We start from the raw sequence: 19,583 nt of genomic DNA, 5'->3' as shown, positions 1-19,583 counted from the left end.
AAGATGCTTTTAAAATCCTGAGATATCCAACCCTCATCTCCAGCACCACTGGACTGGGGGAGCTCTGATGCTGCTGATGCATCAGCTTGGCTTTCATCCCTCTTTTTGATTAAGGGAAGAGAATTCCCTCACCAAAGCAGGAGCACAACAAGAGCACCAGAGCTGGAATCACTCAGGCAGCTGTTAAAAAAAAAAAAAATATACAAAAGAGGAAAATCGGGGGTTTAATAAGTGAATTCCCTTCCTCTGGGTGGGCAGGGAGAGCTCCCAGTGCTCCTTTGCTCCTGCATCCCCCTCTCTCCAAGCCTGGCTCGTGGAGCAGCCGAGCTCTGTAAGTGACACCGGGCTAATTAATTAATTAATGACTCCCCGGCGTCGCCTCCGCGGCTGCTGGGATAGAGAGGGAGGCAGGAAAAAAAAGGGCTGGGGCAGCCCGGAGCTGCTGCTGCTGCTGGGAAATGCTGAGCTGTGCTCCGAGCTGAGTCCTTCATAACCCTGCCCTGCCTCGGGCTCAGCCCTGGAAAAATCCCGGGAAGAGAAGATGGCGTGGGATCCAGGCTGGCAGCATCTTCCCTCCTGGGTGGGATCCTCCTCCCTCGTCCTGTCCTGCTCCCGAGCTGCCCTGGCACAGTTAATCGAGGTAAGGACAGGCTTTTCCCGGGGCTTGGGATGCTCCAGGAATGTGGGGTTGGCTTTTCCCGGGGCTTGGGATGCTCCAGGAATGTGGGGTTGGCTTTTCCCGGGGCTTGGGATGCTCCAGGAATGTGGGGTTGGCTTTTCCCTGGGGCTTGGGGTGCTCCAGGAATGTGGGGTTTTCTTTTCCCTGGGCTCGGGATGCTCCAGGAATGTGGGGGTTTTCTTTTCCCGGGGCTTGGGATGCTCCAGGAATGTGGGGGTTTTCTTTTCCCGGGGCTTGGGATGCTCCAGGAATGTGGGGTTTTCTTTTCCCGGGGCTTGGGATGCTCCAGGAATGTAGGGTTTTCTTTTCCCGGGGCTTGGGATGCTCCAGGAATGTGAGGTTTTCTTTTCCCAGGGCTTGGGATGCTCCAGGAATGTGGGGGTTTTCTTTTCCCAGGGCTTGGGATGCTCCAGGAATGTGGGGTTTCTTTCCCCGGGGCTTGGGATGCTCCAGGAATGTGGGGGTTTTTCCAGGCAGGACGGGTAGGATGGATGGATGGATGGATGGATGGACAGCAGGGGATTTAAGGTGGCTCTAAAGGGGTTGGAGGTTCTTTGGGAGGCCCAAAAAACTGGGAAGAAGGAGCTTTGGAAGGGTTTTTTAGCCCGGTTGCAACAAGTGGCACATGTCAGGGATCAGGGGGAGCCGGGAAAGACCAGGAATGATCCCAGTGATCCCACCCCTGGATGCACCTGCCCCAGGGAAACGTTTGGGGGCATTTTCCTCCTTCTTCCCTTCCCTCATTCCCTCTGGTTCTGCACAAACAGGAACTTTGGAGGTGAAATTCCTGCCCCAGCTCAGCTCCAGAGCTTTTCCTTTCCCTGAGGATGACTGTGCACTCCCAGGGCTCCAGCTCCCTGGGGAAAGGCTGGCATGGAGGGGAAAAGCAGCTTCACAAGCCCTGCCAGGAGGGAGAATCCTGCTTGGAAAAACAGCCCTCCAGAATTCCAGCTGCCGACAGTTTTGCAGCCCAACCCTCTGCTCGTGTCACTTTAAAGTGAGTTAATTCCAGATTTTCCAACAAATCCCTGTTTAATTGGGCCATAAGATCCCCAGCAAGGCAGGCAGGGACCTCAAACTGCTTCCCAAACTGCTGGAAATGTTATTCCCAGTTTTTCCTGGGCTGTTCAGCCTCTCTCAAGGTGACAAGTGAGGCAGAACTTTCTCTTACCGAGCACATTTCCCAAAATATGCTCCACTGAGCCTGTGCAGATGCAGCATCCACCTACCAGGATGTTCCCTTTCCTTGCATCCCAGACACACATTTTGCAGGAACTGTCCTTGTGCCAAAGCCAAACAAAGAGAGGCCCCCAAACTGCCAGAATTGTTATAAACCAGGTGTCATTTTAGGGCCTGGTTTTTACTAAAACCAGCCTTTCTTGATCTGAGGCTCTGCAAGGGCTTTGTCCTATAAATAATGAGATAATTTGGTTGTCCTGAATAATTCAATTTATGCTGAGCCAGTCCACCAGAGCAAAGGGGCTGGACATCAAAACATTTCACTCAGCTAAGGAAAAAAAACAAAAATAACCCAAAAAGGAGAAGTAAAGAAAGAAGATGTTTGTGGTTTTTTTTTTTTAATGGTGTTCAACTGTTTGCAATTTCATTTTCCACCTGGGAGAGAAGAGGCAAGAAAAGCCTCTGAATATTGAATTTAATTGCCTTGGCAAAAAGCTTTTTCTCTCCTGGGAGAATTGTTGGTCCCCTGGGTTGGAAGTTTAGCTGGGCAAGGATTAGGGAGTTCTCCTGGCACTGGGTGAATCTGGAAATAAAATCATGGAATTCCAGCATGGTTTGGGTTGAGAAGGACCTTAAAGACCCAGGTCCAGCCCAGGGACACTTTCCACTAGCCCAGGTTGCTCCAACCTAGCCTTGGACACTTCCAGGGATGGAGCAACCAGAGCTTCTCTGGGAAAAAATCCATTCCAGTCCCTCCCAGCCAAGAATTCCTTCCCAATATCCCATCCAAACCTACCCATATGCAGACCTTTCAAACTCAGGCATTGTCAGCTGATAAAGAAACCCCTGGAATGTTGGGAAAAGGCCCTTTTCCAGTGTCACCCCAAGAAAACTGAAGACAGGAGAACACACTTTGCCTTTTTCTCCCCCTTTTCCCGGGGCTGCTTAGACCTTGCATCCAGCTCCCAGAAAATACCCCCCATTCCATGGAATTCCTGTGGCTTTCCACCTTCCCACACATTCCTGCCAGGATAACTGATGCCTTTTAGGAAGCAGGGAGCTCCCCCAGGGCAGGAGGGCTGAGGAGGCAGCAGTTTGTAACATCCCTGCTCACCTCCAACCTGCCCAAGGGATGCTCTGGAAACATCCCTGGAAACAGGGAGGGAGGAAAATCCACATTTCCAGCACCTCTAGTATGGAATTCTCTCCTTCTAAAGGTCAGTAGAACCCTCATCACTCCTTGTCTTCATCCCTCTTTTGGGGCAGGGCTGAAAATCCCAGAGCTGACAACCAGAGCTGAGAAAATCCCAAGATTATTTGGGATGATCCTTCAGGTCCCTTCCAACCCCAGCCATTCCATGGTTCCACTCCATAATTTATCCCACTTAAATTCACTCATTATGACCTTTTTCCCCCCTATTTATTGACCTGGGAAGGAAACCCAGATCAATTCTTTATTAGAATTCCCCATTTGCACTTGGTGACCTTGGAGGACTTTCCAACCTCAGGGATTCTGGGATCATTCCTGTGTTTCCAGAGTTGCATTTGGACCCTGCCAGGGTTGGGATGCCCTCACCAGAGACATTTTTCCCTCCTGGATGGGTGTCCCTTGCTGGATTCTCCATCTCCTGCTTAGAAGGAAAGGCAGAGAAAGAACATTTCTGTGCCTTTATTTAAATCTCCACCTTCCTGAGCCATCTGTGGCTTTTGGATGTGGAACCAAATCCAATTAGGGATAAATATTGTTAATTGTTCAGGGAAACACCAACACCAATCAAGCCTAATTAGAAGGGCCATTAAAAAAACAAAAGACCTCAAAAAGTGGTGCCTTTTACTCTTTTTCTTCTCTGCTGCTTAAATAAAACTCCTGCATCCAACAACTCCCTCCTTTTCCACTGGGAATGATCCCTCTGCTCCCCCCTCAGCACCACTGACAGGTCCCACCTGCCTGAAGGGAATCAGAAGGGAGCAATAGTGATATTTTTAATTATTTGGGTGGTAGGAGAACCAATGTCAAACTGTTCTGACCTAAAACTGCCACTTGCCTGGGAAGGATTGAATGGTTTGGGATTTAGGAGATGTTTTGCAGCCCTGAGTTTCCAAGCTCAGGGCAGATCCAGCTCCTTATGGAATAGTTTTTTAACCTCCCAGCCCTTTTTTGGGTGCTTGGAGAAGCAGAAGAAAGACCAGGATATCAAAATAATCCAACCTTGACTCTGATTTTAGTTCCCCCATCCCCCAAAAACAGCCCTGTGGGGTTAGAAACCCAAAATAAGGGGCAGCAACAGGCCCCCAACCCCTGCCAGGGAGCCACTTGATCCCTGGGACACCCCAAAAATCCTCTGCCCTGCTCCCAATCCTGGAGATCAAGCACAGACCTGGATCCAGGGCAGGATTTATTTGCTCTAAATCAAGAATCTGGAAACTGGATCCCCAAATCTGAGCTGGGCACTGCAGGCTCTGCTTGGAATCCCTGAAATAATCATTGATTTATTATTTATTATTTATTATCAGCTCTGGAGATGTTTCCTCAGTGAATAAGCTTAAGGAAGTGTCCCTTTCCCACAGAAAAAAAAGCCTGGAGTAACTAGGTCAGGCTTAACTACTTGCACCAGGCATTTTGAAGCCCCTAAGTCGGGGATAAATGGATTTTCTTCAGGGGGGAGAGGTTTAACTTGAGGGTTAAGACCCCAAAATATGCAATTTTGGCCTCAGCAAGTGCTCTGGGTGCTCCAGCCTCCAGCCCTGCCAGGGAAACCCCAACAACAGGCACGGAATTCCAGGATGGTTTGGGTTGGAAGGACCTTAAAGCTCATCCCATTCCAACCTTTGGCCTCAATATTTCTCCCTGGCATTGGTTTCCCTTCCCTAAAATCGGGGATCTAACCTTGTTTTAGGCACTGTTTTATATTCCAGCTGTTTTCCAGCTGCTGCCACAGAGGGTGCAGCTCTTCCACCCACATTCCCTGGAATATTCAGCAATCCCTACATCATTTTCTCCTCTACATTTCAGTCCAGCCTCCTAAGCCAGAATTTTCTCTTTTCTGCAAACACAATTAAACCCTGTTTTTTAGCCCAGAGCCTCCTCGTTATTCCTTAAATTCTGCTCCATTCCAGTTCCTCCTGGACTCCCAACTTTCTCCCATCCCTATGGACATTGCCCTGAGGTTGATCCCAGGAGTGTTTGCAGCTTTTCCTTTGATATATTCCCATTTTCTTGCCTTCCAAAGCCTTTCCCTGTTGAATTATCCCCTGAAAGCTGCCAGTGCTGCTTCTTCCCTGAATTTTCCATGTTCCCAACAACCTCCTTCACCTAAGGATGACTCCCTGAAGCCTGAGACCCTCTGCAGAAGACTTCCCTCCTTCTTCCAGTCCTCTGGAATCTTCTGTTCAGTGCAACTGCTTTGCATGGATAAAGCAATGTCCACATTCCACTCCTGGACCACATTCCATCCCCTTTGATGGAATTCTGGGTTTTTTTTCCACTTCTGGATCACATTCCATCCCCTCTGATGGAACTCTGGGTGGTTTTTCCCTCCGTCTTCCACTCCTGGACCACATTCCATCCCCTTTGATGGATCTTTGATGGATCTCTGGGTGTTTATTCCCCTCCATCTTCCACTCCTGGACCACATTCCATCCCCTTTGATGGAACACTGGGTGGTTTTTCACTCCATCTTCCACTCCTGGACCACATTCCATCACCTTTGGTGGAACTCTGGGTGGTTTTTTCCCTCCATGTTCCACTTCTGGACCACATTCCAACACACTTGATGGAATTCTGGGTGGGTTTTCCCTTCATTTTCCACTCTTGGACCACATTCCATCACCTTTGATGGAACACTGGGTGGTTTTTTCCCCTCCATTCTCCACTCTTGGACCACATTCCATCCCCTTTAATGGGATTCTGGGTGGTTTTTCCCCCCATCTTCCAATCCTGGATCACATTCCATCCTCTCTGATGGAACACTGGGTGTTTTTTCCCTCCTTCCTCCACTTCTGGACCACATTCCATCCCCTGGAACTCTGAATGGTTTTTCCCTCCATCTTCCAATCCTGGACCACATTCCATCCCCTTTAATGGAATTCTGAGTGTTTTTTCCCTCCATCTCCAATTCTGGACCACATTCCATCCCCTCTGATGGAACTCTGGGTGATTTTTCCCTCTGTCTTCCACTCTTGGACCAAATTCCATGACCTTTGATGGAATTCTGGGTGGTTTTTTCCCTTCCCTGCATAAGGATCACCTTATCCCAGTTTCCTTTCCCTTCCTCACCCTTTATCCCTTTATCCCAATCCAACCATTCCCTTCTCTTGGCATTCACTGCTGAGCACAAATCAACAGCTCCAGGTCTTGCCCTTCATTCCCAAGCACAAACCAGCACTTCCAAGTTCCTGAAGCTCCTAAGAATTCCTTCCATTAGGATGGAGATTTTTTTTTTTTTTAGGATATTTTACTCCAAAAGGAGCAGCAGAAATTTTAACCTTGTTGTTTCTTCCCTCCTGTTGGAGGTTCTGCTGTTCCTCCCCTCCAAGAATTCCTTCAGAATTCCATAATCTGGCAACTGCTCCAATCGTTATCCATCCTGCTTCCACAGTGATCCAGAGGCTCAGACTGTCCTGCTGTTGCCCCACAATTGCTGGAGATCCAATGTCAGCACATCCCTTCCCATTTGGTTTTATTCCCATCCTTTTATTCCCATTCCCAACCTTTTACTAGTCCAAGAGTTTTCTCATCATTCCTTCACGTCTCAGACTGGAGAATACTTAAATATCAAAGGAATTCCCACTACACAGAGCAATTAAGTTTGGAAAGCCATTCCTGGAGCACTTCCAGGGATGGGAATTCCACCCCTTCCCACTACCAATATCTGTCTCACTTTCCCAGTTGTCCATCAGAGACAAGTCTGGAAGGAAAGATCCATCCTTTGGGCAACTGAGCTCCACAAAACGACCCAAATAAATCAAAATTATTTATATTTATCCTATGGGTCGGATTGAGGCTTCCCCATGCTGGGATCAGGAGTAAGGAAAGCTGATCCAAGGCAGGAAGGAAATTTAGATCTCCGGGGTCAAGACATGAATTAAACAGAATTTTCTGACCCTCAAACCGTGCCCTGATCCCTCCTCCCGGGGCTTTGTCTGCTGCAGCTTCTCCAATTCCAGTTCCAATTCCAATTCCAGTTCCTATTCCAATTCCAGTTCCAATTCCAATTCCAGTTCCAATTCCAATTCCAATTCCAATTCCAATTCCAATTCCAATTCCAATTCCAATTCCAATTCCAATTCCAATTCCAACTACAATTCCAATTCCAATTCCAATTCCAACTACAATTCCAATTCCAATTCCAATTCCAACTCCAATTCCAATTCCAATTCCAATTCCAATTCCAATTCCAACTACAATTCCAATTCCAATTCCAATTCCAATTCCAACTACAATTCCAATTCCAATTCCAATTCCAATTCCAGCTCCAATTCCAATTCCAATTCCAATTCCGATTCCAATTTCAATTCCAGCTCCAATTCCAATTCCCATTCCAATTCCAATTCCAATTCCAACTACAATTCCAATTCCAATTCCAATTCCAACTACAATTCCAATTCCGATTCCAATTCCAGCTCCAATTCCAATTCCAATTCCAATTCCAATTCCAATTCCAACTACAATTCCAATTCCAATTCCAATTCCAATTCCAACTACAATTCCAATTCCAATTCCAATTCCAATTCCAGTTCCAATTCCAATTCCCATTCCAGTTCCAATTCCAATTCCAATTCCAATTCCCATTCCAATTCCAATTCCAACTACAATTCCAATTCCAATTCCAGCTCCAATTCCAATTCCAATTCCGATTCCAATTCCAATTCCAGCTCCAATTCCAATTCCAATTCCAATTCCAACTACAATTCCAATTCCCATTCCAATTCTTTGTTGCTGGAGAAATCCAAATAAATCCCACATTTTAAAAGGGGGATTTTTCGGTGCCTGATCCCACAAATTCCCCCCTCTTTGGCCATCCCAGGTGCCTCTACAAGCTCTCACCACTCTGGCCACACTTCCTTTCCTCCCTTAGTAGCAATTCCAGTTTTTAATCCAGGGAAAAGGGCAACGCCCCAAATTCCAATGGGATGCTGGTTGATTCCAAGGAAAGAAGAGGAAGAGCCGGGCTCAGGCAGCTCTGATGGATTCCGAGCAGGATCTCCTGGGAGCCAAAGCACTGCAGACACTGCAGGACTCATCCTGCATTAGGGAGAGACTGAAATATGGTTTGTGTTGCCCGGAGAGAAGTAATTGGAGAGCAGCTCCAGCTCGGATTCGCTCCGGGATATCCGTTACAGGCTGGAAGAGCGCTTGGATGGGCTGGCACAGGAAGGGCACAGCAGGGAATCAGATGGTTAATAGGATTTTTTTTTTTTAGAAATGAAGTGTTTTCAGCTTTTAGCAGCTTTTTACAAGGAGCGACAGGATGAAGGGAATGGCTTCCCACTGCCAGAGGGCAGGGAGAGATGGGATTTGGGAAGGAATTCCTGGCTGGGAGGGAGGAGAGGGCCTGGCATGGGTTGTGGGAGGAGGAAGAAAAAATATGCAGGAAAAATGTAAGACAAAATGTAAGACAAAATCTGTAAGAAAAAATCTAAAAGGGTATGTAAGAAAAGTCTAGGAAAAATATGGAAAAAAATATATAAGAAATAGGTAAGAAAAATTGTAAGAAATGTATAGGAAAAGTATGTAAAAAATATAAGAAATATATAGGAAAAATGTGTAAAAAATATAAGAAATAGATAAGAAAAATATGTGAAAAATATAAGAAATATACAAGAAAAATATGTAAAGAATATAAGAAATATATAGGAAAAATATGTTAAAAATATAAGAAATATATAAGAAAAATATGTAAAGAATATAAGAAATATATAGGAAAAATATGTAAAAATATAAGAAATATATAGGAAAAATATGTAAAGAATATAAGAAATATATAAGAAAAAAAGTAAAAAATATAAGAAATATATAAGAAAAATATGTAAAAATATAAGAAATATATAGAAAAAATGTAAAAATATAAGAAATATGTAAGAAAAAAAGTAAAAATATAAGAAATATAAGAAAAATTTGTAAAAAATATTGGAAATATATAGGAAAAATATGTAAAAATATAAGAAATATAGAAGAAAAATGTGTAAAAAATATAAGAAATGTATAGGAAAAATATGTAAGGAATATAAGAAATATATAAGAAAAAATATGTAAAAATATATAAGAAAATTTGTAATAAATATATAAGAAAAATGTGTAAAAAATATAAGAAATGTATAGGAAAAATACGTAAAGAATATAAGAAATATATAAGAAAAATATGTAAAAATATATAAGAAAATTTGTAATAAATATATAAGAAAAATATGTAAAAATATAAGAAAGAGATAAGAAAAAGATAAGAAATATATAAGAAAAACATGTAAAAACTATAAGAAATACATAAGAAAAATATGTAACAAATATAAGAAATATATAGGAAAAAATATGTAATATAAGAAAGAGATAAGAAAAATATGTTAAAAATATGAGAAATAGATAAGAAAAATTGTAAGAAATAGATAAGAAAAAGTATTTAGAAACATAAGAAATAGATAAGAAAAAATATAAGAAATGGATAAGAAAAATATAAGAAATGGATAAGAAAAATATGTAAAAATATAAGAAATATATACAAAAATTATAAGAAATATATAAGAAATAAATAAGAAAAATATGTAAGAAAAATATGTAAGAAAAATATAAGAAAAATATATTAAAAAATAAGAAAAATATGAGAAAAAATATATTAAAAAATAAGAAAAATATGAGAAAAATATAAGGAAAAAATAAAAATATAAGGAAAAAATAAAAATATGAGGAAAAATATGAGAAATTCCCTCTTGAGCCACAGAAATGAGCTCTTTAGAAAAAACTGGCACTTTGAGAACAGCAAAAAGATTTCCTTTGTGAGCATGAAAATTCCCTCTGTCCCTCTCTCCCAGGCCACCACGGAGCCCCCCAAGAAGAAGCCGGACCCCGTGACCTCGGAGACCGTCGTGATCTGGGGGCTCAGGCTCTGGATGGTGGTGGGGATCTTTGCCCTCTTTGTCCTGGCAGTCAGTAAGTCCTCGTTCCCTGGGGAATTAGGGCAGCATTTGCTCCTGGAGGGCTCCAGGGGATCTTGGAGGTGACTGTGGGGCTCTTTGGGACATCCCAGGGATGCACACGAGGGGATTCCGGAGCTGGAGAGCTGGGATCCAAGGCAGGAAGGAAATTTAGATCTCCGGGGTCAAGACATTAATTAAGCAGAATTTTCTGACCCTCAAACCGTGCCCTGATCCCTCCTCCTGGGGCTTTGTCTGCTGCGGCTTCTCCAATTCCAGTTCCAATTCCAGTTCCAATTCCAATTCCAATTCCAATTCCAATTCCAATTCCAATTCCAATTCCAATTCCAATTCCAATTCCAGTTCCAATTCCAATTCCAGTTCCAGTTCCAATTCCAATTCCAATTCCAGTTCCAGTTCCAATTCCAATTCCAATTCCAGTTCCAATTCCAGTTCCAATTCCAATTCCAATTCCAATTCCAATTCCAATTCTCGTTGCTGAAGAAATCCAAATAAATCCCACATTTTAAAAGGGGGATCTTTTGGTGCCAGATCCCACAAATTCCTCCCTCTTTGGTCAGCCCAGGTGCCTCTACAAGCTCTCACCACTCTGGCCACACTTCCTTTCCTCCCTTAGTAGCAATTCTGGATGTTTCTTCTGCTGCTTTATTGTGGTTTGATGGAGGAGAAACCACTGAATTTTTTAAATAAAATATAACAATTATGATTTTATAGGGTAGAATTTTTTAATTTTATATATGAATATATAAAGTTGTACTTTCTATATACTATATGAATATATATACACTATAATACATGTATATTATATATATATACACTATAGTATATATATTCTATATGAATATTTGAATATTTGAATATTTGAATATATATGAACATTTCTCCATTGCATTTTGTCTCACAGGATGTTTCTCCTACTGCTTTATGTGGTTTGATGGAGGGGAAACCATTAAATTTGTTTAAAATAAAATATAACAATTATTATTTTATAGAGGAGAATTTTCTAATTTTCTAGGTACTATGTGAATATATATTTATATAGTAATTTATATAGATTATATTTAGATGAATAGCATCTAGAATATAAAAATATATTTATATAAAAATATAATATATATATTTTAAACCATTACATTTTTTAAAACTAAAATATAACAATTATGATTTTATAGAGTAGAATTTTCTAATTTTAGATATGAATATATAAAGTTGTACTTTCTATATACTATAGGAACATAAATACATTATATGAATATATAAAATGGAGAGAACTGAACATTCCCCCATTGCATTTTGTCTCACAGGATGTTTCTTCTGCTGCTTTATGTGATTTGATGGAAAAAAACCCATTAAATTTTTTAAAAATAAAATATAATCATGATTATTTTACACAGTAGAATTTTCTAATTTTATATATACTATATGAATATATAAAGTTGTACTTTCTATATACTATAGGAACATAAATACATTATATGAATATATAAAATGGAGAGAATTGAACATTCCCCCATTGCATTTTGTCTCACAGGATGTTTCTTCTGCTACTTTGTGTGGTTTGATGGAGGAGAAACCATGAAATTTTTTAAAATAAAATATAACAATTATGATTTTATAGGGTAGCATTTTTTAATTTTATATATGAATATATAAGGTTGTACTTTATATATACTAAATAAATATATATATAATATATTAATGTATAAAATAGAGAGAATTGAACATTCCTCCATTTTGTCTCGCAGGATGTTTCTTCTGCTGCTTTATTGTGGTTTGACGGAGGAGAAACCACTGAATTTTTTAAATAAAATATAACAATTATTATTTTACAGAGTAGAATTTTCTAACTTTAGCTATGAATATATGAAGTTGTTTTTTATATATACCATGTGAATATATAAAATTGCAGTGAGGTGACAGGCCAGATCTGCAACCCCTCTGCAGTTTGGGAACGATCGCGGTGCCCGCGTCGTTGGCAAACGAGGGCTTTTTGCTTCCTGATCCTCAAAAAAAAAAAAGCCTTAGAGAGTTATCTCCTGCCTTTTAGACCTCCAGCATCAAAGGAACGACCTGATTAATCCCAAGGCTCCTGTTTCCTCTTTCCCTTCCCAGTTATCACCCTGTGCTGCATCTTCAAGTGCCGGATCCCGCGCACCAAGAAGGAGATCGAGGCGCGCTACGCCCAGCGCCAGGCGGCCAAGAACTACGCCGACAAGCTGGACACTGTGCCACCCCTCAACGAGCTCACCGAGATCCCTGGAGGTACCTGCTGTGCCCACACCCTCCCCAGACCCGCCTCCTCCCCCAGGGGTGGTTTCTGAGAATATTGGAAAAGACCCCCAAGATCATTAAGTCCAGCTTTTGAGGGAATCCCACCTTTAAGCCGTAGTTTGAAGTGCCACGTCCACCTGTTTTTTGGACACCTCCTCCTCAGGGATGAGGTTTCTGAGAAGGTCCTCAGAGGTTTCTGAGAAACCTCCTTGGTTTCTGAGAAGGTCCTGCCTTGGTGGGGGTCATTGTAGGTGCCACTGTTGAGATAAACCCTTCTTGTGTGAGGACAGACCCCTCCCAACATTAAGCTAAACCTAAACCTGTGGCATTAAGACAAGCCTAAACCTGCACTGAATGCAAAGGTCCTCCCTTGGGGTAAGTCCCTATGGATCCTTGGGTGCAACCATTAAACCCCTCCTATCTGCAGATAACCCCCCTCCCAACGTTAAGATCAACCTGAACCCACTGCATTTGTGACAGCAGACACAGACATTTAGATAAAAAGGTACCTCTTCATTGGAGAGTCCTTGGAAAGTCCTTGGAAATCGTAAAAAGGTTGGGAAAGACCTCCCAGATCATCAAGTCCAGCTTTTGACCAAGCCCCACCTTTAAGCCATAGTCTGAAGTGCCACATCCACCTGTTTTTTGGACATCTCCTCCCCTGGGCTTGGTTTCTGAGAAGGTCCTGCCTTGGTGGGGGTCACTGTGGGTGCCAACTGTTGGGATAAACCCACCCCAAGTGAGGACAGATCCCTCCCAACATTAAGGTAAAGCTAAACTTGTGCCATTAAGACAAGCCTAAACCTGCACTGAATGCAAAGATCCTCCCTTGGGGTAAGTCCCCGTGGATCCTTGGGTGCAACCATTAAACCCCTCCAATCTGCAAATAAACCCCCTCCCAACATAAAGACCAACCTGAACCCGCTGCATTTGTGGCAGCAGACACAGACATTTAGATAAAAGGGACCTTCTCCCTTGGTACAAGTCCTTAGAAATGATAAAAAGGTTGGAAAAGACCTCCAAGATCATCAAGTCCAGCTTTTGAGTGAATCCCACCCTTAAGCCGTAGTTTGAAGTGCCACATCCACCTATTTTTGGAACACTTCCAGGGATGGGAACTCCCCCACCTCCCTTGGCAGCCTGTTCCAATGTTTAACCACTCTTCCAGGGAAGAATTTCTTCCCAACATCCAACCTGAACCTCCCCTGGTGCCACCCGAGGCCGTTTCCCTTTGTCCCACCTCGTGTTTCCTGGGAAAAGAGCCCAACCTCTTCCCTGCTAAAACCTCCTTCCAGGGAGCTGTGGAGTGCAACAAGGAATTCAGGTTTCAGTTTTCCAAGGAGAGGGGTCTGATTAATTTTAGGGCCCAGCTCTGGGGTTGGGGGATGTCAGCTGGAAAAAAAAAAAAAGGAGTTGCTGGAGTTCCATGTTCCCCATCCATGTTGGGATGAGCAGGAATGTTCCTGTCTGTGCTCTCTGTTGCTCTCACTCTCCTCTCCTGGTTCTGTGCCACAGGCTCTACTGAAACTCTCCTTCCTCTCTCTGGTCATGTCCAGCCCAGAGCTCTCAACTCTCTGCCTGTGCTGCAAGAAGAGGATGAGATGGCCCTGCAAGGAAATTAGGGATCTGCCTTCTCCTGCCTGTCTGTCTGTGGCTTCCCTTTTCCGCTGGGATCCGGCAGCCCTTGGACTCTCTGCTTCTCCTTTCTGCACTTTTCTCCGGTTTTAGGAGCTTTTTTTTTTTCTCCTCTCTTTCCTGTGGCTCTGCAAACCCTGTGACCTGCTGCTCCCTAAAAACTGCGAGTTTCCTTCGTTCCAAAGGTGATGTTTCCATGGATCAGGTGAAAGAACTGTAGGAGTTTAGTCCTACACCAGCAAAACGCAGAACTAAGAGTTTAACAACATGGAAAACTTGCACAAAGCTCGGGATTTCAGAGGTGTCCTGACCTCTGACCATAAATTGAGGATGGTCAGACTCCTCTCTGGAGCAGAACCCAACTGGCAGAGAGAACCCCTTGTCCACACACTTAAATTTAACCTACTCTAAAGTCCAAGGTCACCCCAAGGTGTGGTTGATTGAATCTTACCTTGTCTGAGCAATCCCACGTGGAAAATGCCCACATTTGGGGTAGGAAATCAAAGTATCCTTTAATTCACTGCCCAAAATGTCCCAATTCTGCCCCTGTAAGGACCAGCTCCCAGCAGATCCCGGGGGATGTGAAGGAACATGCCTGGAGATGGGAGAAAATCCAAATTCCCTCCTTTGCTGCCCCGTCCTCTTCCTGCTGTTACTTCTGGAAAACCAATAAATGAAGGGTGAGAACATCCAGAAGAGGCAGAGAGGATATTTGAGCAGCAAATTGGCTGTTTCACCCCAGAATGCTGAGAGATTTGGACCTCCTCTAAGCAGGCTTTCCATCCCACATGGACCCATCCATGTGCTCCATCCAAGGGCTGGATATTGGGTGTGGATTTAACGAGGCCACGGGGAATTATCACAGCAGGAGCTCCTGAAAAAATGAACACGGGAAATCAATTTATTGGGCATTTATTGGGCATTTATTGGGCATCAGCTGCACCATGAAACATCCCTGAAATCCCCTTTTATCCAGTTAAATGTTGGCCACGCTTTGGGAATTCCAGAATTACGGTCCTGGTGCAGGGTAGGATGTTGATGGATAATATATTGCTGAGTGGCTGCTGCTATTTGATAATAATTCATGGAGTTCCTGGTCCTCTTGGACTTGGCAGATCTAAATCTTCCCAAAATGCCCTGAAGGAACCGATCCTGGAATGGGAATCACCCTTCCATAAGTATTTTATCCATATCCATGCAGGTAGATGTGGATAAGATAGATGTGGGGTAAGAGTGCACCAGCACTATTTATCCAGGCTTTATCCCCGTATCCCTGGTGGAAAATCAAAAGGATGGGATTCCTGAGTGGCCATGGAATGCTTTCAGGTTTGCTGGGAATGTCATCAACATATCACACTGCTGAAATAATCTCCTTTCTTGGTATTATTTCCCCCCCACTTCCCATTTGTTGGGAGTATTGGAGGTGCCAACTGGCTCTCCATGCACTTTTGGGAGTGTTATATAGGGCAAGTCCTTTTACTGGGAATAAATTAAATGGGCTTTTAGGGGTTCAAGTGGATAAAATATGATATAAAATTGATTTGTCTGTGCTCTCCCTCCCGGCCTGGGGGAGAAGAACAAGCAGGACTTGGCCTTTTCTCTGTCCACATCCTGGGAGATCTCCAATTATTCCACCCTGAGGCTGCTCCAGCTGATATTTTGGGAGTTCACCTAGTTTCTATCACATTTATCCAGAAAGCAGAAAATGGGATGGGTTGGTTCCTTTTTTTTTTCCTCCCCCTTTCCCTTTTTTTTTTATTTTTTAATAGGAGATGCCAGGATTTCCCCTGGGATTGTAAGGAAGGGTCTGTGTTTTTCTACTCCCCTTTGGACAAACAAATTGCCAGTTCCCAAGGTCAAAGGGTGACACTTTAAAATAAAGTCCATATTAAAGGAATATTAATGTGAAAAAAATCATGGAATGGCAGAATTATGGAATGGTTTGTGTTGGAAGGGACCTTAAAGATCATCCATTTCCAACCCCTGCCATGGGCAGGGACACCTTCCACCAGCCCAGGTTGCTCCAACCTGGCCTTGGACACTTTTAGGGATCCAGAGGCAGCCACAGCTTCTCTGGGAAATCCAGTCCAGTCCCTCCCCACCTTTATAATACACAATTAATTCTTAATATCCAATCTAAATCTAATCTTCAGCTTCCCAGGAGAATCCCCACTCTCAGCTGTAGGAGACACAGCCCATAGACAAAGAAGTAATTTTAAAAAAGCCCCAAAAAAACCCAAATCTAAGGCAGGTTTGTCCTGAACCGCATAAGAGATGTTTCTGTTCCTCTTTTTGGAAGGAGACAACTCCAGGTCGTTATTGGGAAGTGCTTATGGATTGTGTTTTAATTTTCATGGATCAGTTCCTACCAAGAGGAGCCATTTCCTCCAATAAATCCACAAATCAGCTCTTGAAATTATTATTATTTATCCCATTATCTTCTCAAAACAAAGCCATGAAAAGCTGCCCATCAGTGAGCAACCAGGAGGAAAAAAGCCCCAGTAGAAGTGGTTTCCCTTTGTCCAAGATTTGTCCCAAACAGGGAGCAGGAATTTTGAGCTCTTCCCAGCTCTTTTCAACCCAAGTTAACTCCTTTCCTGTTTTCTTTTTTTTTTTCCCATCTTTCCAACAGCTCAGGCTGCAGAAGAAAAAAAGGAAGAAGTTCCCACTGTGTCTGGAAAAGTGGACAAGGCTCAGGGGAAGAAAGATGAATCCAAAAGCACCAAGAAGAAGGACGGGGAGAAGGAGCAGAAAGAAGGATCCAAGAAAGAAGGGAAGGATGGGGCCAAAAAGAAAGAGGGAGAAAAGGGAGAAAAGGGAGGAAAAGGAGAAAAGGGAGGGAAAGAAGAAAAGGGAGGAAAAGAAGAAAAGGGAGGAAAAGGAGAAAAGGGAGGAAAAGAAGAAAAGGGAGGAAAAGGAGAAAAGGGAGGAAAAGAAGAAAAAGGAGGAAAGGGAGAAAAGGGGGGAAAGGACACAAGTGACAAGAAACAAGGGGGTGGGAAGAAGGAATGTGAAGCAGGAAAAGCAGGAGGAGGCAGCAAAAGCAACGGGAAGGCTGCTGGGAATGCCAAGGCCCCAGCAAAGAAGAAGTGACCTCGCTGGCAGACAGGGCTGGCACTTTTTTGGGAGGACAAATTCCTGTGGGAGGAGAGCTGGGAGAAGCCAGGACACGGTTGTCCACGTGCTCCAGCTGGTGAGTGCCACTGGATCTGGATTTATTCCCTTCTGGAGACCGAGTCACTGGTTTTGGGAACAACCCTTGGAAGCAAACTGCACCTGGAATGAGAATGAGGGCTTTGGAGAACCCTGGGAGTGAGCAGAGGGGAAGCTCTGGAGTCACAGGAGGACAAGATTCAGCTCCAATTTGTGCTCCTCGAGGACCTTCAGGACTTCCATCGGTCACAGAATCAGCTGGGTTGGAAGGGCCCTCCAAGATCATCAAGTCCAACGCTTGATCCCAACATTTCCTTGCACTCCTCACCTCCTAAACAGGCTTGGCATGGGGGGAATTTTAGGGATTGGGGAATTTCTGGAGGCTCAAACCCCAAGGATGGAGTTCTCCAGGTGGTTGCTGAGAGGTGGTTTGGACACTTGGGAGGAAGTTTTCCTTCCTTCTCAGCTGCCTGCTGGAGGGAATACAGAAAAATCATCTCTTCCAGAAGATTTACCCACCTTTTCCTCTTTTTTTTTTTTGCTGATGAAAGATCCAGGGGGATAAATAAAGCTGCTGCTGCTGCAGGGAGTCCCTGCCCTCAGCTCCTCATCCCCCTGGGAAAGGCAACGAGATCCCGGTGGGATGTGATGCCTGGATGGATCCCTGGATGAATCCCTGGATTCATTTTGCTCTGAAACCAGGGATTTTGCTCCACTTTTATGTGGCTGTTATTCCTCTCACCTCCTGGGAACTTCTTTGGAGGAGTTTTCTCAGGAGCAACGTTTCTCTCCGTGTGTTTTTGTAAAAATCTCGACAATTTATGCCTTCAAATTAACAGCCAGGGGGTAATTAGCTAAAAAGCTAATTGGGGATAGCTTGCAAGGTGTTGGGATGAATAAAATTCTCCCTGTTGTCTCTGCTGGATACACCAACTCTGAGTAATCCACTGGCATGGATTGATCCATGGGATAAGGAGGGAATTCTCTCCAGTCCTTTATTCTCCTCAGGCCTCAGGAATTGGATTGATTTTAATCCAAGTGTTTTCTGTTCCCTCCGTGGTTTCACCATGGACAGAGAGTTGGTTTGTCACTGCAAAGACATTTCTCACCTGTCCCATTTTTTTCCTTGTCCCACCTTTCCTCATCCCAACTTTCCTTCCCCTTCTTTCTCTGGCAGAAAACGAACCCCAGCAAAATAAAAACATATTAATGGGGTCGTTCAGCTCATAAAAAGCCCCAAAACAGCAGAGCTCTTTAAGGGGTGGGGTAAGGCTTGAGGAGAAAGGATGGGAATGATGTTCCCAGCCACAGGAATGTTTGGGAAGAGCACCAGCAATGCCAGTTCAGTGCATGACCTGCCCTGGAAGAGGGAAATCAGGGTTGGGAATTCTGTCCCCCCGACAAAGAAGTGCTTGGAGCCCTCACTCTCCATGACCCTCAGTGATAAATGGGAATATGGACATGGAGACATGATATTTAATCCCAAATCTCAGCCCAATCCCGATTTTCCAAAGGCTGAAGGGTGAGGGGGAATTGCAGCTTCCAGGTGGAATTTTAATCCCCTCCCGAACCTGAGAGGTCTCAGGTGTGCATTTTACGGCTCAGGAGAAACCCTGGGCTGCACAGAAAACAGGGAAAAGGACTTTTATCCATCTTTTCAGCTGGAATAGAAGGGAAAACAACATTCCATTCCCTGCTTCCTGCTGTTCTGCCCCTGTTTAATCAGGGATCACGAAGCAAAGGAAGGAAAAGAGGGATTTTAACCCTGAATTCCCCGCCTGAGTGCAGGGATTGCATTCCCTGGGGATTTTTGGGAACTCCAGTCACAGGTCAAGCAGCTCTGGGATGGGATCCAGCTGGGATTTGGGTGGGGAAAAGGCTGGAATCACATGCCATTAATTTAGGATGTGCAGAGGGAGGATGTTCCCTCAGTTTGGTGGGAGGGAAGAGGAGCAGGTTTATTCCCGCTCCAAAATCTCCACGGAGGAAAATCCACTCTTTCCCTTTGGAAGTTCATTATCCCAGAGGAAAACAGTTCTTTCCCTTACCCCCCTTCCTCCCTAATAGAAACACCACCAATCTCACACTAAAAAAGTCATAAAAATCACAAATCAAATCCTGCTTTGGGATTCCTGGAGCCTTCCCTGGATTCCTTCCTGCCAAAATCTCCCAGGTGGGATCACAGCAGTTGGGGGGAATTTTTTACTGACAAAAACAAAGATGTTCTGTTAAAAAAATATAGAATATATATATATTTATTCTCTGGACACCTCCTGCCCAACAAATCCTGTCCTGGTGCCTGGATATGGAGGGAAGTAAATTAAATAAAAATCATAAAAATCAAAAATGAAATACTTCTTTGGGATTGCTGGAGCCTTTGCCAAAATCTCCCAGATGAGATCACAGAGGTTTGGGGAAATTTTTACTGATAAAAACAAAAATGTTCTGTTAAAGAAAATATAGAAAATATATATTTATCCTCTGGAAACCTCCTGCCCAACAAATCCCGTCCTGGTGC

General features: G+C 43.7%; 1 protein-coding gene across 1 annotated transcript; it reads left to right on the top strand.

The window, feature by feature from the left end:
• Positions 1–541: 541 nt before the first annotated feature.
• On the top strand, positions 542–17,080 carry TMIE (transmembrane inner ear). The gene is made up of 5 exons (XM_029964687.1): positions 542–640; positions 9,884–10,001; positions 12,119–12,268; positions 16,545–16,773; positions 16,891–17,080. The coding sequence occupies exons 1-5, from the start codon at positions 542–544 to the stop codon at positions 17,003–17,005; spliced, it is 711 nt and encodes a 236-aa protein (XP_029820547.1). The 3' UTR covers positions 17,006–17,080.
• Positions 17,081–19,583: the final 2,503 nt, after the last annotated feature.

This window comes from Manacus vitellinus, unplaced genomic scaffold (genome assembly GCF_001715985.3).
Source record: "Manacus vitellinus isolate BGI_N305 unplaced genomic scaffold, ASM171598v3 scaffold_78_pilon, whole genome shotgun sequence".
Lineage (NCBI taxonomy): Eukaryota > Metazoa > Chordata > Aves > Passeriformes > Pipridae > Manacus > Manacus vitellinus.
This window is presented reverse-complemented; position numbering and strand designations above follow the sequence as displayed.

Bases quoted from the DNA above. Each gene is read 5' to 3' on its own strand.
- TMIE (XM_029964687.1), top strand. From the start codon at position 542: ATGGCGTGGGATCCAGGCTGGCAGCATCTTCCCTCCTGGGTGGGATCC. The intron at 10,002-12,118 runs GTAAGTCCTCGT...TTCCCTTCCCAG, and splicing joins CCTCTTTGTCCTGGCAGTCA to TTATCACCCTGTGCTGCATC. The intron at 12,269-16,544 runs GTACCTGCTGTG...TCTTTCCAACAG, and splicing joins GCTCACCGAGATCCCTGGAG to CTCAGGCTGCAGAAGAAAAA.